The 21,347-nt window shown below is 40.2% G+C and overlaps 1 protein-coding gene across 3 annotated transcripts in view; it reads right to left on the minus strand.

Annotated features, from left to right (window-relative positions):
- Window positions 1–653: 653 nt before the first annotated feature.
- LOC309493254 (C-type mannose receptor 2-like) overlaps window positions 654–21,347 on the minus strand; it is a 185,800-nt gene continuing 165,106 nt past the window's right edge. Inside the window, exons 1-5 of one of the 3 annotated variants that reach the window (XM_082162418.1) lie at window positions 14,699–14,785; window positions 14,495–14,533; window positions 14,046–14,402; window positions 1,651–1,995; window positions 654–1,486 (exon numbers count right to left, since the gene is read on the minus strand). In XM_082162418.1, the coding sequence (XP_082018544.1) occupies window positions 1,125–1,486; window positions 1,651–1,995; window positions 14,046–14,402; window positions 14,495–14,531 (1,101 nt within the window). In that variant the 5' untranslated portion in view covers window positions 14,532–14,533; window positions 14,699–14,785 and the 3' untranslated portion in view covers window positions 654–1,124. Of the gene's footprint in view, window positions 1,487–1,650; window positions 1,996–14,045; window positions 14,403–14,494; window positions 14,534–14,698; window positions 14,786–21,347 lie in introns of those variants that run through there. The other 2 variants (XM_082162419.1, XM_082162417.1) reach the window with 2 other exon arrangements.

Here is a 21,347-nt window from a genome sequence, read left to right on the forward strand (position 1 = left end):
TTCAACATAATGATCAACTTTTTCAGCAAATAAAGGAAGATATGAGACCACTGTATGCAGATTACGGGCAATAATGGGTTGTAACATCAAACGTAACCAAAGTCGGACCATTGAAATTGGGCTAATAAATGGAGTTTTGAACTATCAGTGGCAAAAACTCAAGTGGTTTGTTTTTACAAAAAAGAAGATAATAAACAAGAAGCTTTTTGGACAAATACAGGTTCCAATTATTAGACATTTAGAAGTCTGGCTAATAAAATAAAGTGATGTATCATCATGAAGTACTAACATGATCTATCAATGGAAAAAAGGGTTTTGATTTTGACTCTTTGACCCACTGAAGGTTTCTGTGTGATTCACACCATGAATAAGATGCATTAAGGGAAGCATTGAAACAATTTTATGAATGCACTTTAGAAATTCAGAATCGAATCATTAATTGAATTGTATCGCATTGTGAATCGTCTCGAATCTAATCATTCTGAATTTGTGAAAATTGCTCTTGAATCGAAAACCTATGAATCATGAATCAAATCGATTCGCTGTCGACCCAAAGATTCACACCACTAGTTTATTCCAGGAAAATTAAATTTGCATGTTTTGTAAGTGACATCATCTCCTAAATATCAACCAAACACACCAACAATCAAATATACATTTTACATATTTATTACATTTAATTGACAGTTTATTGTGACATCACTTCACTTCTGCCTTTCTAAGAATAAACCAGATTTTATTCTGCTGAGACACAAATAATGATTATTCTTAAGAGCTGCTGCTCACAGAATCATATTCAACAGTTATTGATACATATAAGATTAGTGAAAAACATATAGACACATAAACACACCAGATATGCAAAAAGAGTCTTAAAACACACATATATTGTGTTAGTATTTTAGACATCTAAAGAATATTCATTGATGTCAGAAAACTTTAATAAGATCACATTATGTTATGATAATTAACACAGAGTAATATTACAGACTATTAAAAAATAATTAGAAGATTCACTCAGAAATTACCAAAAAACGAATTAAACCCATGTAAGTAAATAAGAAAAATAAAGAATGAAAACAGTGAATGTAAGTAAACACACAAACATTGACGTCTTCTCACTCCTAAGATCTGCTGCAGATGAAGTTGAGTTTGTGAGTCTCAGGAAGGCTGATCCAGCGCTGATCTCCTCCAGACTGAACTGCTCCTTTTCTCTTCGTAAGGCTGCAGTTTTCCGGTGTCGTTCCGTTCCCTGGAGCCCAGTTCTGATAGCACACGATCTCTCCGCTCAACCAGAGCCACATGTTCATTTGGCAGTAGTTGTGTAAACCCAACCACACCGCCTCAGTAGACGCACGTTTAACCACATTCATCACACGACGCTGCATCTCTTCTGAATGAACCGAGACCAGATCTGTATAATTCTGTCTGCAGTGTCTCAGAGCTTCAGGCCACGTCAGATTCTCTTTGATCAGAATCAGTTTATCTGGACACAAAACAAACCACAAGCAAAAACTAGAGAGAGACTGATCAAAAACAACATGCAGAACAAACACTGTGGAGGAATCTGTCATGTCAGACATGTAGCGTGAACTTTAAGATATCTGGAGGTGATGGATGGATTGTGTGTGTTTGTGAGGATCTGCTCACCTTCATGACACACAAAAGGAAATCGGTTAATGCAAGAGATGTCATGCCATTGACCCTGAGCGTTTGGTTCGATCACTGTACAGTTTTCATTTCCTCCATCATTATCAGGTTGATCAGACCTCCAGTATCTGAATGAGGAGTTACTCTGATCTGACCACTGCCATGGGTCTCTGAACAGACCGATCCAGACATCATTAGATATGTGACTATCATTGATGAACTTCTGAATCTGTTGACTCTCATTCTGGTTCCTCACACTGACCAGATCAGTGTGATTCTGTCTGCAGTAACTCTGAGCGTGTCTCCATTTCTTCGTCTGATTGACAAAGACGAGTCCTGTGTTCACTTTAAGAAAAACACATGGAAACAGATTCATGAATCAGTTTATTCATCATTCTTACGCCCGTTTCGCAGATGGGAGTTTTACTTACTCAAACATGTTCTGAGGGCAGAAAGGAAAATGATTGGTTTACAGATTCAACCAATGAAACTGAAGCAAGGGCGGGGTTTAGACGTTTGATTTTGAGGTGCGTTGCGGTGCGGACGGAGGGATTCTTGAGGAATAGTCGGAATAAAAGACAGATGTTCGTGGGAGAACGCATTTATTGCAAGGTAAGTGAATTTACTACTATATTTTGTTACAATTCAACATCCTCTAACGTTTGCTAAGATAATAAGTGAACATTTAAAAATGCACAGAACTAATATAATCATCGTCTAAATATCGTACTGTATGCATTTTGATTTGACTGTTTCATCAGTCGACCAAAACAAAGCTGCTTATGGGGTAACTGGTGTAAAACATGCTTTTCCAATGCTACCTCGCTGTCTGTTAAATTGATATGCGAGAACAGAACTCGTTCAAATTTTCCGCGATATTTCAACGGTCAAAAAGATACATCTCCCGCCTTAGCGCTGCTCTCAGGGCAGGTGTACTCAATAGATTCAAATCACTTTTATTTTTAGTGTATTACGCGCTGCTCTCAGGGCAGGAGTACTCAATAGATTCAAATTGCTGTTATTTTAGTGTATTACGCGCTGCTCTTAGGGCAGGAGTATAGATTCAAATCGCTTTTATTTTTAGTGTATTACGCGCTGCTCTCAGGGCAGGAGTACTCAATAGATTCAAATTGCTGTTATTTTAGTGTATTACGCGCTGCTCTTAGGGCAGGAGTATAGATTCAAATCGCTTTTATTTTTGTGTATTACGCGCTGCTCTCAGGGCATGAGTAGATAGATTGAAATCACTTTTATTTTCAGTGTATTACGCGCTGCTCTCAGGGCAGGAGTGTTCAATAGATTCAAATCACTTTTATTTTTAGTGTATTACGCGCTGCTCTCAGGGCAGGAGTACTCAATAGATTCAAATCGCTGTTATTTTAAGTGTATTACGCGCTGTTCTCAGGGCAGGAGTACTCCATAGATTCAAATTGCTTTTATTTTTGTGCATTACGCGCTGCTCTCAGGGCAGGAGTACTCACTAGATTCAAATCACTTTTATTTTTAGTGTATTACTTTCAGGGCAGGAGTACTCAATAGATTCAAATCACTTTTATTTTTAGTGTATTATGCGCTGTTCTCAGGACAGGAGTACTCTAGATTCAAATCACTTTTATTTTTAGTGTATTACGCGCTGCTCTCAGGGCAGGAGTACTCAATAGATTCAAATCACTTTTATTTTTAGTGTATTACACGCTGCTCTCAGGGCAGGAGTACTCAATAGATTCAAATTGCTTTTATTTTAGTGTATTACGCGCTGCTCTCAGGGCAGGAGTACTCAATAGATTCAAATCGCAGTTATTTTTAGTGTATTACGCGATGCTCTCACTGCAAAAAATGCTTTTCTTACTTAGTATTTTTGTGTTGTTTCCAGTCCAAAAATCTAAAAATTCTTAAATCAAGAAGCATTTACTAGAGAAGTAAAACTACATAAGAAATTATAGTTTGTTTTCAGATAAACAGAAAGTATATTAAGTTATTTTTGCTTAAAACAAGCTAAATTATCTGCCAGTGCAGTAAGAAAAATAATCTTGTTTTAAGATTATGTTTTTATTAAGTTTTTTTGAATTAAGTTTTTTTTTCTTACTGCACTGGCAGATAATTTAGCTTGTTTTAAGCAAAAATTACTTAAGTTACTTACTGTTTATCTGAAAACAAAAAATAATTTCTTATGTAGTTTTACTTCTCTAGTAAATACTTCTTGATTTAAGAATTTTTAGATTTTTGGACTGGAAACAACACAAAAATACTAAGTAAGAACAGCATTTTTTGCAGTGCTCAGGGCAGGAGTACTCAATAGATTCAAATCGCTGTTATTTTTAGTGTATTACACGCTGCTCTCAGGGCAGGATTACTCAATAGATTCAAATCGCTTTTATTTTAGTGTATTACGCGCTGCTCTCAGGACAGGTGTACTCAATAGATTCAAATCGCTTTTATTTTAGTGTATTACGCGCTGCTCTCAGGGCAGGAGTACTCAATAGATTCAAATCGCTGTTATTTTAGTGTATTACGCGCTGCTTTCAGGGCAGGAGTACTCAATAGATTCAAATCGCTTTTATTTTAGTGTATTACGTGCTGATCTTAGGGCAGGAGTACTCAGATTCAAATCACAGTTATTTTTAGTGTATTACGCGCTACTCTCAGGGCAGGAGTACTCAATAGATTCAAATCGCAGTTATTTTTGTGTATTACGCGCTGCTCTCAGGGAAGGAGTACTCAATAGATTTAAATCACTTTTATTTTTAGTGTATTACGCGCTGCTCTCAGGGCAGGAGTACTCAATAGATTCAAATCGCTGTTATTTTAAGTGTATTACGCGCTGCTCTCAGGGCAGGAGTACTCAATAGATTCAAATCGCTGTTATTTTTAGTGTATTATGCGCTGCTCTCAGGGCAGGAGTACTCAATAGATTCAAATCGCTGTTATTTTTAGTGTATTACGCGCTGCTCTCAGGGCAGGAGTACTCAATAGATTCAAATCGCTGTTATTTTTAGTGTATTACGCGCTGCTCTCAGGGCAAGAGTACTCAATAGATTCAAATCGCTGTTATTTTAGTGTATTACGCGCTGCTCTCAGGGCAGGAGTACTCAATAGATTCAAATCGCTTTTATTTTTGTGTATTACGCGCTGCTCTCAGGGCAGGAGTACTCAATAGATTCAAATCACTTATTTTTAGTGTATTACGCGCTGCTCTCAGGGCAGGAGTACTCAATAGATTCAAATCGCTGTTATTTTTAGTGTATTACGCGCTGCTCTCAGGGCAGGAGTACTCAATAGATTCAAATCACTGTTATTTTAGTGTATTACGCGCTGCTCTCAGGGCAGGAGTACTCAATAGATTCAAATCGCTTTTATTTTTGTGTATTACGCGCTGCTCTCAGGGCAGGAGTACTCAATAGATTCAAATCGCAGTTATTTTTAGTGTATTACGCGCTGCTCTCAGGGCAAGAGTACTCAATAGATTCAAATCACTTTTATTTTTAGTGTATTACGAGCTGCTCTCAGGGCAGGAGTACTTAATAGATTCAATTCACTTTTATTTTTAGTGTATTACGCGCTGCTCTCTGGGCAGCAGTACTCAATAGATTCAAATCACTTTTATTTTTAGTGTATTACGCGCTGCTCTCAGGGCAGGAGTACTCAATAGATTCAAATTGCTTTTATTTTAGTGTATTACGCGCTGCTCTCAGGGCAGGAGTACTCAATAGATTCAAATCGCTTTTATTTTTGTGTGCTACGCGCTGCTCTCAGGGCAGGAGTACTCAATAGATTCAAATCGCTTTTATTTTAGTGTATTACGTGCTGATCTCAGGGCAGGAGTACTCAATAGATTCAAATCGCAGTTATTTTTAGTGTATTACGCGCTACTCTCAGGGCAGGAGTACTCAATAGATTCAAATCGCTTTTATTTTTGTGTGCTACGCGCTGCTCTCAGGGCAGGAGTACTCAATAGATTCAAATCGCTTTTATTTTAGTGTATTACGTGCTGATATCAGGGCAGGAGTACTCAATAGATTCAAATCGCAGTTATTTTTAGTGTATTACGCGCTGCTCTCAGGGCAGGAGTACTCAATAGATTCAAATTGCTTTTATTTTAGTGTATTACGCGCTGCTCTCAGGGCAGGAGTACTCAATAGATTCAAATCGCTTTTATTTTTGTGTGCTACGCGCTGCTCTCAGGGCAGGAGTACTCAATAGATTCAAATCGCTTTTATTTTAGTGTATTACGTGCTGATCTCAGGGCAGGAGTACTCAATAGATTCAAATCGCAATTATTTTAGTGTATTACGCACTGCTCTCAGGGCAGGAGTACTCAATAGATTCAAATCGCAGTTATTTTAGTGTATTACGCGCTGCTCTAAGGGCAGGAGTACTCAATAGATTCAAATCACAGTTATTTTTTGTGTATTACGCGCTGCTCTCAGGGCAGGAGTACTCAATAGATTCAAATTGCTCTTATTTTAGTGTATTACGCGCTGCTCTCAGAGCAGGAGTACTCAATAGATTCAAATCGCTTTTATTTTTGTGTACTACGCGCTGCTCTCAGGGCAGGAGTACTCAATAGATTCAAATCGCTTTTATTTTAGTGTATTACGTGCTGATCTTAGGGCAGGAGTACTCAATAGATTCAAATCGCAGTTATTTTTAGTGTATTACGCGCTGCTCTCAGGGCAGGAGTACTCAATAGATTCAAATTGCTTTTATTTTAGTGTATTACGCGCTGCTCTCAGGGCAGGAGTACTCAATAGATTCAAATCGCTTTTATTTTTGTGTACTACGCGCTGCTCTCAGGGCAGGAGTACTCAATAGATTCATATCGCTTTTATTTTAGTGTATTACGCGCTGCTCTCAGGGCAGTAGTACTCCGATTCAAATTGACTTCAACATGCACTAACTGTGATAAGCATGTGACAATATAACTGTGTCCTTAGTGCTGTTTTGAGGGCATTATAAATGTATTTTAGCTTAAAGATCTTAATATTTTTACAAGTAATTTTATTTGTTTACATTGGTACCACGTTACAATAAGGTTTCATTAATGTCCCTCGCACCAAGTTTACTCCACAAAAGAAATAGTCCAGGAAATATTTTAAAATGAGGATGTTCATTGTGCAATATCCACAACTGAAGCTTTCAGGTGAAATATATTTTACGTTTTGTTTTTTTATGACTATCAGCTTACATTGAAACCAACATCTTTATGTAATTCTTTTGCAGGAAGACCTACACTTCTGGAGAATTTAAGGAGGAACTGACAGACATTTGACCAGGCGACCCGTAGCGTTGGGCCTGGTTTAACAGGAAGCCCATTCAAGTTCAATGACACCCGTCTAAAAGAAAAATAATAAAGCAATTAAAAACCTCTAAGAATAATGATATGAGCTAGTTAAAAGTACAACAGTTTAATGATAGGCTACATCTTTGCTATGCATTTTTTTGTGATATGTTTCTGTTTTATACATTTAATTCACTGGAAATGTTTTGTAATACTATAAAAAAGGAAAGTCATAATTATGCTTGAATTGATTATTTTGTTGCAAAATTGGACCAAAAGAAAGTTCAATAAAAATATAATTAGTAAACTACTAGTTATTTACAATACATCTTTGTTCAGTCATTAAATGAAATCAAAATTCCATACTTTTGTAAGGATGGATTTCCTACAGAGGTTCAGGCTGCAAGACTGCCGAATGACTAAAGAAACGTTGTTATTATTATCCATTTTAAAATTCCATACTTTTGTAAGGATGTATTTCCTACAGGGGTTCAGGCTGCTAGACTGCCGAAAGAAACGTTATCAGTAAGATGGTGGAAAACTGTAGATTTCTTGACTATTACCACCCACTGCTACTTATATCAACAATGGAAATAAGCGCAGTTACAAGTTGTAACAACAGCTAAATATGTGGCAGATTGCTGCTATAGAGTGACGATATTGTTTTGCAATAGGTAGCACTTCAAAGTCTATACCTAATCAAAACTAGTTAGCACTTTAAATGTAATTGAAAGGGTTTAATGACACTATATATGGTTACACTTAAAGTTACAAAATAGATGTGATGATAAAAACGTATCCCATCCCAAAATACCATTAATTGTACCCCCCATATATGTAAAGTGTTACCTGAGAGATATAAAGAGAGGGAGAGGGTGTAGAAAGAGACAAAGGAAGAGAGCCAGAGAATAAAAGGGACAGAGAAACTGTTATAATCTTTGATGCCTTCCTTGACCATGTGTCTGTAACCCAAATGTGAGACGTTCAAATCGACTCATCAGAAAATTACAATTTCCCCCATTGTAAAAGGTGTGACAATTCGCAGACCCCCGAAGTACACACATTTTGACCTACAGGCCTTGAGCACTATCAGCACCTCTGCCTTTAGGAACTCCAAATGGTACCCTGGGGTAAGAAAGGGGAATTGAAACCGTAAAAGAAAATGTTTTTGTTCATTTTCAAATATCTTTAATTATTTTCAATCTTACACTTTTCCACACAGACTTAAAATTGCAATACTCTAGATTTTTCTAACCATATTAAACATTAATGATTCATAAAACATTATATTTTTGGCATACAGTACAATCAGTACAAAAGTTTTCTGGAAGTGATAAGCACTAACAGGATGAGAAGAAACCTAAAATGCTTTATAACCTGTGTGGTTTGATGTTGCATGACCACTAAGTTAAATGGTAGTCTGCTCCTTTATCTGTTGCTGGTAGAGGGGTAAATGCACATTAATTTAGTGATATTCAAAAGAGACTCGCTTATCATGAAGACAAACAATCTCTAAATGATCACTTAACTTTTGACATGAATTCAATCTGCTTTTGATAAATGCATTTTTCGAAAATCTTAAGTTTATATTTTAGAAAACAGAATGGTGGGAAAAGTATAGAAACTAAAATATTTTTTCCATACTTGGAAATTACTCTAATCAAATGCCAAACTTTTCCAAATTGCCTAGGAACCCTGATATTAAAAGTCTTTGTTTCTCCGCAATACTCAGTGGAAAATTAACTATTTGAACATAGATCCACATTTTGCAATCACATTTATGCATCACAAAGTCAACACTGAGATTGTGTGCTTGTATCAGGTGGAACCAAACGCTCTCCATCTTTGCATCCAGGCCTTAATCATAGACTGGGTAGCATCAGGCATCTTCAGTGTTGGCTCCTTTTATTCATCCAGTTTCTGCCAGCTCTTTCAGGTAACTGAAGAATGAGATAAAATAACAAGTTAATAATAGACCAAAAAGAAATGGTCTACTTATGTAACAACAAAACGATTAAAAAGAATCAAATATAGCCTACCCTTAAAAATGTGTAGGGCTATAGATTTACTAGACTATAAAACCAGCAAAAACATAAACAGAAAAAAAGAGTATTTTGTACTGTATATTTTGGTATTGTGGGACAACTTTGCTTTAGTTTTACAAAAGTGATGCCCTGAAGAATGAAGAATAGGAGCTGACAGCCATGTTTACTGAATGTTTTTATGAGTGATGTTTTTTTTTTTTGTTTTGTTTTTTTAAGAATTAACAATGATTAGTTATAGAGAAAAATATAATTATTCTAGAACTGAGCTTAGTGTATTGAAAATTATTGCAGCACATAGTATCAATACTACTGTATATTCCTGCAATACAGGAATATTACAGGACCTCATTTCTAGGTAAATGCAAAGCAATTAGAATCTCTTGAGTACTCCTTCCCTGACAGCATGGAGTATTGCACTAAAAGAACAGCGATTTGAATCTATTGAGTACTCCTGCCCTGAGAGCAGCGCGTAATACACTAAACATAACAGCGATTTGAATCTATTGAGTACTCCTGCCCTGAGAGCAGCGCGTAATACACTAAACATAACAGCGATTTGAATCTATTGAGTAATCCTGCCCTGAGAGCAGCGCGTAATACACTAAACATAACAGTGATTTGAATCTATTGAGTACTCCTGCCCTGAGAGCAGCGCGTATAAACATAACAGCGATTTGAATCTATTGAGTACTCCTGCCCTGAGAGCAGCGCGTAATACACTAAAATAACAGCGATTTGAATCTATTGAGTACTCCTGCCCTGAGAGCAGCACGTAATACACTAAACATAACAGTGATTTGAATCTATTGAGTACTCCTGCCCTGAGAGCAGCGCGTAATACACTAAACATAACAGCGATTTGAATCTATTGAGTACTCCTGCCCTGAGAGCAGCGCGTAATACACTAAAATAACAGCGATTTGAATCTATTGAGTACTCCTGCCCTGAGAGCAGCGCGTAATACACTAAAAATAACTGTGATTTGAATCTATTGAGTACTCCTGCTCTGAGAGCAGCGCGTAACACTAAAATAAAAGTGATTTGAATCTATTGAGTACTCCTGCCCTGAGAGAAGCGCGTAATACACTAAAAATAAAAGCGATTTGAATCTAGAGTACTCCTGTCCTGAGAACAGCGCGTAATACACTAAAATAAAAGCGATTTGAATCTATACCCCTGCCCTGAGAGCAGCGCGTAATACACTAAAATAATAGCGATTTGAATCTTTTGAGTACTCCTGCCCTGAGAGCAGCGCGTAATACACTAAAATAACAGCGATTTGAATCTATACCCCTGCCCTGAGAGTAGCGCGTATTCGTAATACACTAAAATAACAGCGATTTGAATCTATTGAGTACTCCTGCCCTGAGAGCAGCTCGTAATACACTAAAATAAAAGCGATTTGAATCTATACCCCTGCCCTGAGAGCAGCGCGTAATACACTAAAATAATAGCGATTTGAATCTTTTGAGTACTCCTGCCCTGAGAGCAGCGCGTAATACACTAAAATAACAGCGATTTGAATCTATACCCCTGCCCTGAGAGTAGCGCGTAATACACTAAAATAACAGCGATTTGAATCTATTGAGTACTCCTGCCCTGAGAGCAGCGCGTAATACACTAAAAATAAAAGTGATTTGAATCTATTGAGTACTCCTGCCCTGAGAGCAGCGCGTAGTACACTAAAAATAAAAGTGATTTGAATCTATTGAGTACTCCTGCCCTGAAAGTAATACACTAAAAATAACAGCGATTTGAATCTATTGAGTACTCCTGCCCTGAGAGCAGCGCGTAATACACTAAAAATAACAGCGATTTGAATCTATTGAGTACTCCTGACGAGAGCAGCGCGTAATACACTAAAAATAACTGCGATTTGAATCTATTGAGTACTCCTGACGAGAGCAGCGCGTAATACACTAAATATAACAGCGATTTGAATCTATTGAGTACTCCTGCCCTGAGAGCAGCGCGTAATACACTAAACATAACAGCGATTTGAATCTATTGAGTACTCCTGCCCTGAGAGCAGCGCGTAATACACTAAACATAACAGTGATTTGAATATATTGAGTACTCCTGCCCTGAGAGCAGCGCGTATAAACATAACAGCGATTTGAATCTATTGAGTACTCCTGCCCTGAGAGCAGCGCGTAATACACTAAAATAACAGCGATTTGAATCTATTGAGTACTCCTGCCCTGAGAGCAGCGCGTAATACACTAAAAATAACTGTGATTTGAATCTATTGAGTACTCCTGCTCTGAGAGCAGCGCGTAACACTAAAATAACAGCGATTTGAATCTATTGAGTACTCCTGCCCTGAGAGCAGCTCGTAATACACTAAAATAAAAGCGATTTGAATCTATACCCCTGCCCTGAGAGCAGCGCGTAATACACTAAAATAATAGCGATTTGAATCTTTTGAGTACTCCTGCCCTGAGAGCAGCGCGTAATACACTAAAATAACAGCGATTTGAATCTATACCCCTGCCCTGAGAGTAGCGCGTAATAAACTAAAATAACAGCGATTTGAATCTATTGAGTACTCCTGCCCTGAGAGCAGCTCGTAATACACTAAAATAACAGCGATTTGAATCTATTGAGTACTCCTGCCCTGAGAGCAGCGCAATACACTAAAAATAAAAGTGATTTGAATCTATTGAGTACTCCTGTCCTCAGAACAGCGCATAATGCACTAAAAATAAAAGTGATTTGAATCTATTGAGTACTCCTGCCCTGAAAGTAATACAATAAAAATAACAGCGATTTGAATCTATTGAGTACTCCTGCCCTGAGAGCAGCGCGTAATACACTAATAATAACAGCGATTTGAATCTATTGAACACTCCTGCCCTGAGAGCAGCGCGTAATACACTAAAAATAAAAGTGATTTGAATCTATTGAGTACTCCTGCCCTGAGAGCAGCGCGTAATACACTAAAATAAAAGCGATTTGAATCTATTGAGTACTCCTGACGAGAGCAGCGCGTAATACACTAAAAATAACAGCGATTTGAATCTATTGAGTACTCCTGCCCTGAGAGCAGCGCGTAATACACTAAAAATAAAAGCGATTTGAATCTATTGAGTACTCCTGCCCTGAGAGCAGCGCGTAATACACTAAAAATAACAGCGATTTGAATCTATTGAGTACTCCTGCCCTGAGAGCAGCGCGTAATACACTAAAAATAACTGTGATTTGAATCTATTGAGTACTCCTGCCCTGAGAGCAGCGCGTAATACACTAAAAATAACAGCGATTTGAATCTATTGAGTACTCCTGCCCTGAGAGCAGCGCGTAATACACTAAAAATAAAAGCGATTTGAATCTATTGAGTACACCTGTCCTGAGAGCAGCGCGTAATACACTAAAATAACTGCGATTTGAATCTATTGAGTACTCCTGCCCTGAGAGCAGCGCGTAATACACTAAAATAAAAGCGATATGAATCTATTGAGTAGGCTACTCCTGCCCTGAGAGCAGCTCGTAATACACTAAAATAACAGCGATTTGAATCTATTGAGTACTCCTGCCCTGAGAGCAGCACGTAATACACAAAAAATAACTGTGATTTGAATCTATTGAGTACTCCTGCCCTGAGAGCAGCGCAATACACTAAAAATAAAAGTGATTTGAATGTAGAGTACTCCTGTCCTCAGAACAGCGCATAATGCACTAAAAATAAAAGTGATTTGAATCTATTGAGTACTCCTGCCCTGAAAGTAATACACTAAAAATAACAGCGATTTGAATCTATTGAGTACTCCTGCCCTGAGAGCAGCACGTAATACACTAAAAATAACAGCGATTTGAATCTATTGAACACTCCTTCCCTGAGAGCAGCGCGTAATACACTAAAAATAAAAGTGATTTGAATCTATTGAGTACTCCTGCCCTGAGAGCAGCGCGTAATACACTCAAATAAAAGCGATTTGAATCTATTGAACACTCCTGCCCTGAGAGCAGCGCGTATTACACTAAAAATAAAAGTGATTTGAATCTATTGAGTACTCCTGCCCTGAGAGCAGCGCTAAGGCGGGAGATGTATCTTTTTGACCGTTGAAATATCGCGGAAAATTTGAACGAGTTCTGTTCTCGCATATCAATTTAACAGACAGCGAGGTAGCATTGGAAAAGCATGTTTTACACCAGTTACCCCATAAGCAGCTTTGTTTTGGTCGACTGATGAAAAAATGCACAATACGATATTTAGACGATGATTATTAGTTCTGTGCATTTTTAAATGTTCGCTTATTATCTTAGTAAACGTTAGAGGATGTGGAATTGTAACAACATATAGTAGTAAATTCACTTACCTTGCAATAAATGCGTTCTCCCACGAACATCTGTCTTTTCCGACTATTCCTCAAGAATCCCTCCGCACCGCAACGCACCTCAAAATCAAACGTCTAAACCCCGCCCTTGCTTCAGTTTCATTGGTTGAATCTGTAAACCAATCATTTTCCTTTCTGCCCTCAGAACATGTTTGAGTAAGTAAAACTCCCATCTGCGCCCGTTTCACACATACTCCATTTGCAGTGCGTATGCGGTGCATTTATAATTTTTTTATCAATTTGAATCAATCACAGTGGTGAAAGCATCAGACATGCCTGCACTATTGAACGATTAAATGAGCTTTTTAAACTAAATGCACACTGTCCTTTACGATTGTTGCTTGTCAGACTGTACGAACATGATAAAAAAAGTGGCAGAGAAAATCTCTTACGTTCATTTTGGTCATGGCTTTTCTTGAAAAATGAAGACAATTTGACGGTAAGTCAAATCTTCTGACACTGACAGAATTTCGTTGGAGGTAAAATTGGACCGCAACGGTCATTAACCGGCTGTCGGTGAACATGTGTGCATCGGCTTAAGGGTTGGTAGATTATAATTAGATATTTCTCTTTCTGTTATTTTTTTCTGTTAACATTTCAGGTAGTATATTTGCCTTGGAAAATACTACATTTTGATGTTTTTCATTTACATTAATTATAATGTTTACTATTGATGCCTTTCAATTTTATTTAAAATCTTGTTAAATAAATCGTTTTTACATTGTTTGTACTCACTGTTGTTGCAAATGAAATGCCTTGTATCACTACATAGCAAATCATGCCATTCTCCATTTCTCATGAAAGCACACTCATCTCTGCCATCAGGTTGATAAGGTCCCCAGTTCAGATAGAGCGCAGGTTCACCTGAAGACCACTGCCATTTATCAACACTCGTCCTCTTCAGCCCAATCCAGACATACTGAACACCTCCATCATTCACACTCTTCTTCAGCTCGTTCATGTCGTTCATGTTGTCAACGGTGGCCAGATCTGTGTAATTCTCTCTGCAGAATCTCTGAGCTTCAGTCCAGGTCTTCCTCTCATTTATAAAGTGATACTGACGCTGAACACATTCAGATACGGAGCAGAGAGCTGTGAAAGAGAGCGTTTGATTTAATACTTTTCATAACAGGGTCAAACCTGATTAAACTATAAACCATAAATAAAACAACAAACAAACTCACCAATGAGAAGAAGAATGAAATACAGAGTTTGGTCCATTTCTGAGGAAGAAACACATTGAAAAACTCAAAAACTCACATTTTCATCTTCAGAGTAAAACATGATCATGTACTAAAAACATTTTAGCAGCAAAACACGATGTACAATCAGACAGTATTAACATCTCAAAGTCTTATTGTAAGTTATTTGAAGAATGAAAATGTTACTTTAGAGGTTGTGTGTTTCTGTCCTGAGTCTGATGTTTCTGTCTGCAACTTTAAACTACATGAATATTATATCTGCTCTCATCCCTCATTCAGCTCATCACATCATTTGATTATTTCTCTAGAACAAATTTTCATATTTTACTTCCTCTGTATGTGTGTATTTTCGCACATCTATTCAAATCAGGAAAACAAGTGTAGAATATTTGTATTTTTTACATCTGTGTCAGTATCAGTACATCTCTGGATTAAATATGATATTGTAGATTTAAAAATCTTGCTTTCCCCTGTTGTTTGATTTCATGGAAACAGACACCAGTTATTCTGTCAAGAGATCTATTATTTATTTATTTTATATAAGACATAGGAGGAAGAGACAATGGACCAAACGAAGGTCTTGATTCATCTTCTCAGTCATCTTCTCTGCCCTTGACAAAGACTTTCAGTTCTTATATTTGCTGAACAGGAAAACTGCATTACCAGAGAAACGTCTCGGTTACTAACGTAACCTCGGTTCCCTGAGAAGAGGGAACGACTATTGCGTAAGTAGCTTACGCTATGGGAAAAACTCCTTTTCTCGAGAATATGAAGCCAACATTTTTTAAACGCAGTGTAGCTGCACAGCACACACAGATGAGCGGTGAGCGCGGTCATTGGCTTTGCTGCAGCAACTGCATGAACCTATGACAGGGCGGCTCAGACGCGCGGTCCAATCAGGGCAATTTGCGCCCTGGCGCGAGGCCCAGCCGGCCGCCGCACAGATATCCTTCATGTGTAGTCCACTCGACCAAGCCCAAGACGAGGCCATGCCTCTAGTGGAATGAGCTCTGATGCCTAAAGCCTTGTTTATACTCGACGCAGCCGCAAGAGCGCGAGTCACCAGACTGACGAGGCATTTATACTTGACGCGCGCGCCGTTGTGTTATTCTTTGAAACGACAGGGGGCGACTCAGAGTAATTTACCTCTTAACCACCGGGAAACAGCAGTGAAGAAGTAGTTTGCCGGAAAAACGGTAGGGAAAACATGGCGTCTCGCGTGGACATGTACAAGCTGAATGCTGAAGAAGAGTTATTGTGTTTGTTAGCTTTAACTAAAAGACGAAAGAGAAGAAGATGGTATGTCCGCCCATTAAACGCCACCAGGCAAATAGATGGAGAGTACAGTGTACTTGTTAAAGAAATGCGTGCAATGGACGAGCAAATGCACTTTGGCTATTTTAGAATGTCTGCTCAGCGGTTCGACGACTTGCTACATCGTATCCGACCGTATTTGGACCATAAAAGAACCCACACCAGCCCAGTAAGTTTGCAAGAAAGACTGGCAGTCACGTTGCGCATACTGGCATCTGGAAGTGCCCAAAAATGTGTTGCCTCAAGCTACAAATTGGGATCAACCACAGTTTCAGTGGTGGTGAGTGAGGTCTGCCAAGCAATATGGACTGCATTAAAAGGCGATTTTGTGTCTCCACCAAAAGGCAACGAGTGGCTTGACATCAAGCATGAGTTTTGGAGAGTGTGGAACTTTCCCAACTGTTTGGGGTGTGTGGATGGGAAACACATCCTAATCAAGGCACCCCCAAATGCTGGAAGTGACTTTTATAACTATAAAGGCACCCACTCAATTGTTCTAATGGCAGTCTGTGATGCCAGGTATTGTTTTACTATGGTGGACATTGGCTCTTACGGACGTGAAAGCGATGGTGGGATTTTCAAGGACAGCATTTATGGTTCAAGACTTCTTAATGGCACTCTTGAACTCCCACGACCTGAAAACCTGCCAGGCACCAACATCAAACTTCCACATGTGTTCCTAGGAGATGCTGCATTTCCACTCCATGTGAACCTGATGCGCCCATATCCAGGTAAAAACAAATTGTGCCACATTAATTAATATAACATGTATTTGATATGATTGTGAATAATGTAAGAAAGAACATTATCTTAAATCTGTTAAATTGTTTGTTTTACAGGTGCCAACTTGGATGAAGCCCGTAAAGTCTACAATTATAGACACTCGCGGGCCAGACGAGTCATCGAGAACTCTTTTGGTATCCTTGCGGCACGCTGGAGGATTCTAGGGCGGCCAATGGAGTTTCATCCGGAAAAGGCTGTGGATGTTGTGAAGGCTTGTGTGGCTCTTCACAACATGTTAACCCTGCATCCAAGTACATTCCTCCAAATTTTGCCGACGGTACATCAGCAATTGGGGAACAGATGCCAGGAGAATGGAGAAGGCTTGTTTCTGGGGACAGCAACTTGCTTGCTGCAGGAAGGATGTCAACTGCACGAGCATCCCGGGCTGCCGTTGCAGTGAGAAATGACCTGAAGTCATTTTTTCAAACACAACAGGGACTTGTACCATGGCAGGAATCTGTTGTCAGAAGGGGCTGTTTACAGTAAAGTTGCGAACTAGCAACAGAGTTATTGAACAGTGTTGTTGTCTTGTGTTTGTTTTGTCCTTTATTATACTAATTTTAATTTTAATAAAGCAATAACACATATTATACATGTTGTGTTTTCATTCTTGTTATATAAACTGTATCAAAATGCTCATGTAACAATCAATGATCGATTTAAAATAACAAAAAATATAGTGGTGAGAAGATATACATAAAACCCTATTGATATTTAAACATTTCATAAATGTAATGTCATTCAAACATGCGTTACCTTTTTACTCTTTGGAAATGTTAATGAAAATAGTTTTTATTTTTTGTTAATATTGCATTTACAGTAAATGAGTTTGTAATTGCTGAAATTCATATAAAAAAGGTAATACATGCAGTATAGGCTTCTTGTTCTTTCACTGCATCCAAAGTAGTTAAAACAACTGGAGCCTTATTGAAGAGTGTTAAACTGTAATTTTATCAGCCGGGCTAACTTCTATTGTAAATATAAGCAGTTACTTTAGACAAGTGCAAACTGGGTGATTAATGGAAATGTGTTTCTATTCACAAAATGAGAGGCTTTTAATGGTCGTCATCAATGCAAATGTTTCTTTTCACAAAATGAGAGGCTTTTAATGGTTGCCATCAATGCAAATGTTTTTGTGTATAGAGACAAAAGAATGAGGTTAATCACTGTCTGTCACCATCAGTGTACTGCAGCACTTCTATTTATGAAGACAAACACAAAATAAAATCTTTAGTTTTTGTTTTTATTTCACAGCAAACTATAAATACAAATCTCTTTTGTAAATGAATTAGAATTTTAAATAATACACAATAGATAAAAAAAAACGTTTCTGTTTACAAATTTTTAAGTACTTTGTAATGTGTGTAATGGCAAACAAAGTCTATGCATCGTTGTCCCTCAGTGCATCAAAAAGGACCTGATTCAGCTTGAACTTTACATCAAGCTTCTTCCTTGGGTCCACTTTTGCAAGCATGTCAGCTAAAACTAATGTAAACCTGTAGTCCTCATTGTCCTGCTGCATGGCACTTTGTCTCTCTTCGTCCAGCCTCTCCAGTCTTTTTAGCAGGACATCTTCAGTGCTCCGTTTTCTTTTACGGGATAAAGGACATGGCGACTGGAAGGGATGCTGTGGATTGCCTCTCGGTGATGGTGTTTGTAGGGAGGACAAAGATGGCGTAGGAGATGGTGGAATATGCAATGTTATAGGAAGTGGAGAGATGGGGGGTGGTGATGGCGTAACTGGTGAGGAGCTGTCCGAAGTTGTTGTCTCTGGAGGTGAAGCAGATGTTCCAGGTGACTGTGTGGCCATGGAGATATGATCATCTCTGGTGTTATCTTCCTCCTTAAAAAGGCAATAAGTAAAAAAAATCAATAAAAAGTATTTTAAAAAACACAATGCTACAGAAATATAGAATGCCTATGTAAACACAATGTATTCAAGTTCCTCAGGCACATTACTATATACTTACATGTTCAACACAGTAAAAGTATTACTTTGCTAATAACTTAAAAATTAAACATACAACTTAACTTTTAATTAAGTAATTACGTTATACAACATAGGCCTATCATACAATATTACGCCTTTTTACGTCAAAACAAAATTAAATTACCAAAAAAATACTAGTTAAATTCCTTAACTTTTAAAAGAGAAAAGGTAATTAAAAATATTGCTCACCTCAACTTGGAATTCCATATTGGAATCGGTTTCACGGTGCTTTACATACTGGGACAGCCAACTTAGTTCGTTTAATATTGGCGGATTGTTTTTGTATCCACCTGGGTCACCGCTTCTTCCATGGACTTTTTTCTTGGCTTTGACAAATTTGTCTCGAAGATTTTTCCAAACTTTTCGACAAAATACGTCTTCCTTCCCCAACGTCTTCGCAATTTCCCTCCAGGAATTCTGTGCCATCTGACTGTCTCTATGGTCCCGCATGGAAGGATCATAACCATGCTGGTACAAACGTACCAGCTCGGACAAAGTCGCCTCGAAATCGTTCATCTTCGGATGCGGCGCCGCGCGCGATGTTACAAAAAGTGCCGTGCACACCGCCAGGCGAAATTGGGTCTTGCGAACCCAACGCGCGAGACCGCCCACTCCGCAATGACGTCATTTTTGCCGCGCGCGCCTCGCGATCTTGCGGCTGCGTCGAGTATAAACAAGGCTTAAGGGGCAGTGAAGGCCCTTAGACTCATAAGCATCTCTGGAAGATGCCGCGAGGCGCCGAACAGAGAGCGCGTGCTCCGCAGAGAGGCGCGCTTTCATATGTATAGAGTCTATTACTATACCCAGAAAGGAAATGTTCTGTCTGGGGGATAGTGTGCTCTTGTAAAAATTTATCCTCAGACCCAGGCATTCTAAGGGTGCGGGAACAGTTTTTATGTGTAGCTGTGCGTGCTGAAGAGTGGGCACAGGATCTACGTTTAATATCTCTCCCGCGCTGGTAGGGGGAGAGTGAGTGTCGAGTTGACAGTGTTTGTGTGTAGGGGTGCGTGTTGTAAAACAGGCACGCTTGCTACTTTTATAAATTTTTCCGCGTGAGACATTTGTGACTGTGTGGACAGTGCTTATGTGCAGGGGTGCGTGGATGATAGCAGACACGCGCACTACATTTATGTGACTTCCAGCCTGAGCTGGGGAAATATTTGAGACTGTGGTAACAGTGCTTATGTGTAGGGGTGCACACATAGTCACGGGCACGTGACCTACAGGTGACACATACAGAAAAGGACTCTTTTCGTGCTTTGTGTGTGTCGCCGTAAAATCGGCGTTTGTTTGCAGGTGAGCGAGTTTTGTAACCGGCACATGTGTAGACATTTTCGGTCGCCTGAAAGGAGGGAACCGGGAAATGTTTGAAAAACTTGGGGGAGGTCGGTCCGGCCTCGGCGGGACTCGAACTCACCCTTTTTCTCCCTGTTGTTAGGAAGACTTGCGAGGCTCTGGGTCCAACGCAATCTTGGGTCGGGGTCCCCACCTCTCAGGGAACTGTCGGCGCCTAGCGGAGCGAGAGCGGTGACTAACTTCAGTCGCCGGCCGGGACTGAGTGGCCGTCGGTGCTGCCTTTACCTGCGGCGGCGGCGCCGCCTTCTTCTGGCGGCTCGATGCGGAGCTGGAGCGTTTGGGCAAAAAGTGGTGCATAGCCTGCAATGCCTTTTGAGCCTCAGTGAAGCGCTCGGCGAAACCTTTAACTGCCGGCCCGAATAATCCACCAGAGGAGATCGGTCCGTCGAGAAAGGCCGCCTTGTCCGAGTCTTTCATCTCCATCAGCGTGAGCCAGAGGTGTCACTCAAGAACAGTCAGGTTCGCCATGCTGCGGCCGATGAACTGGGCTGTCGATTTAGTGGCTCGCAGGGCCAGGTCTGTGGCGCTGCGGAGGTCCTTGAAAGCCTCAGGGTCAGGGCCAGACTCGTCCATAGAGCGGAGAAGTTTGGCCTGAAATACTTGTAAAACAGCCCTGGGTGTGAAGCGCTGAAGCAGCTTGGCCGGCGGCGGCGTATGCGCGACCGGCGAGAGCTGACGCAATGCCGCAGGGCTTCGACGGATGAGAAGCATTGGACTTCCATCCGGCAGCAGAGGGCGGGCAGAGGTGGGCGGCCACCGCTTCTTCCAGGGGAGGCATCGTCTCATCGGAGAAAAGGAGTGCTTCAAGCGAGCTGAGTGTGGAGCTTTCCATGACTTAGAGAGCTCGTCATGAACTTCAGGGAAGAACGGGGCTGGTCTCTGTTGAGGGGCCTGTCGGCGCCCCTGCAGGAACCACTCATCGAGCCTGCTGCGTGCAGGCTCCTCAGGGGAAGACCACTCGATGTCGAGGTCTTCGACGGCTCTGGAGAGAACGCGGAACACGGCGTCCAAACTCGCTGTAGCGCCGGCTTGGGTCGACGGCGGGGGGCCGGAAGTAGAGCCCGTCCAGTCGTCGCAGTCAGATGCAGCGAGAGAAAAGCTGTCATCTTTGTCCTCCTCGTCGTCCGAAGCCCCAAAGGAGACGAGACCTGCCGCTCGCACAGTGAACTGGACTGGTGAGGGAGAATCATCCAGAGAGAGCGAAGCACGCGGGGACTGACCTGGCGTGACATCGCTCGTCTCAGTCCGCTCAGGCATCCTTTGCGAGCGGAGCTTTTTCTTGCGCGGCTCAAGCAAAGGTGGAGAGAGAGCGTGAGGGGCGGGGTCGTCCTCGGCGAAGATGGCAAGGCGAGCCCGCAGTGTGGGGAGATCCATCAGGTCGCACTCAGGGCA

The sequence above is a fragment of the Leuciscus leuciscus genome, assembly GCF_965113295.1.
Source record: "Leuciscus leuciscus genome assembly, chromosome: 2".
NCBI classification, from domain to species: Eukaryota; Metazoa; Chordata; class Actinopteri; order Cypriniformes; family Leuciscidae; genus Leuciscus; species Leuciscus leuciscus.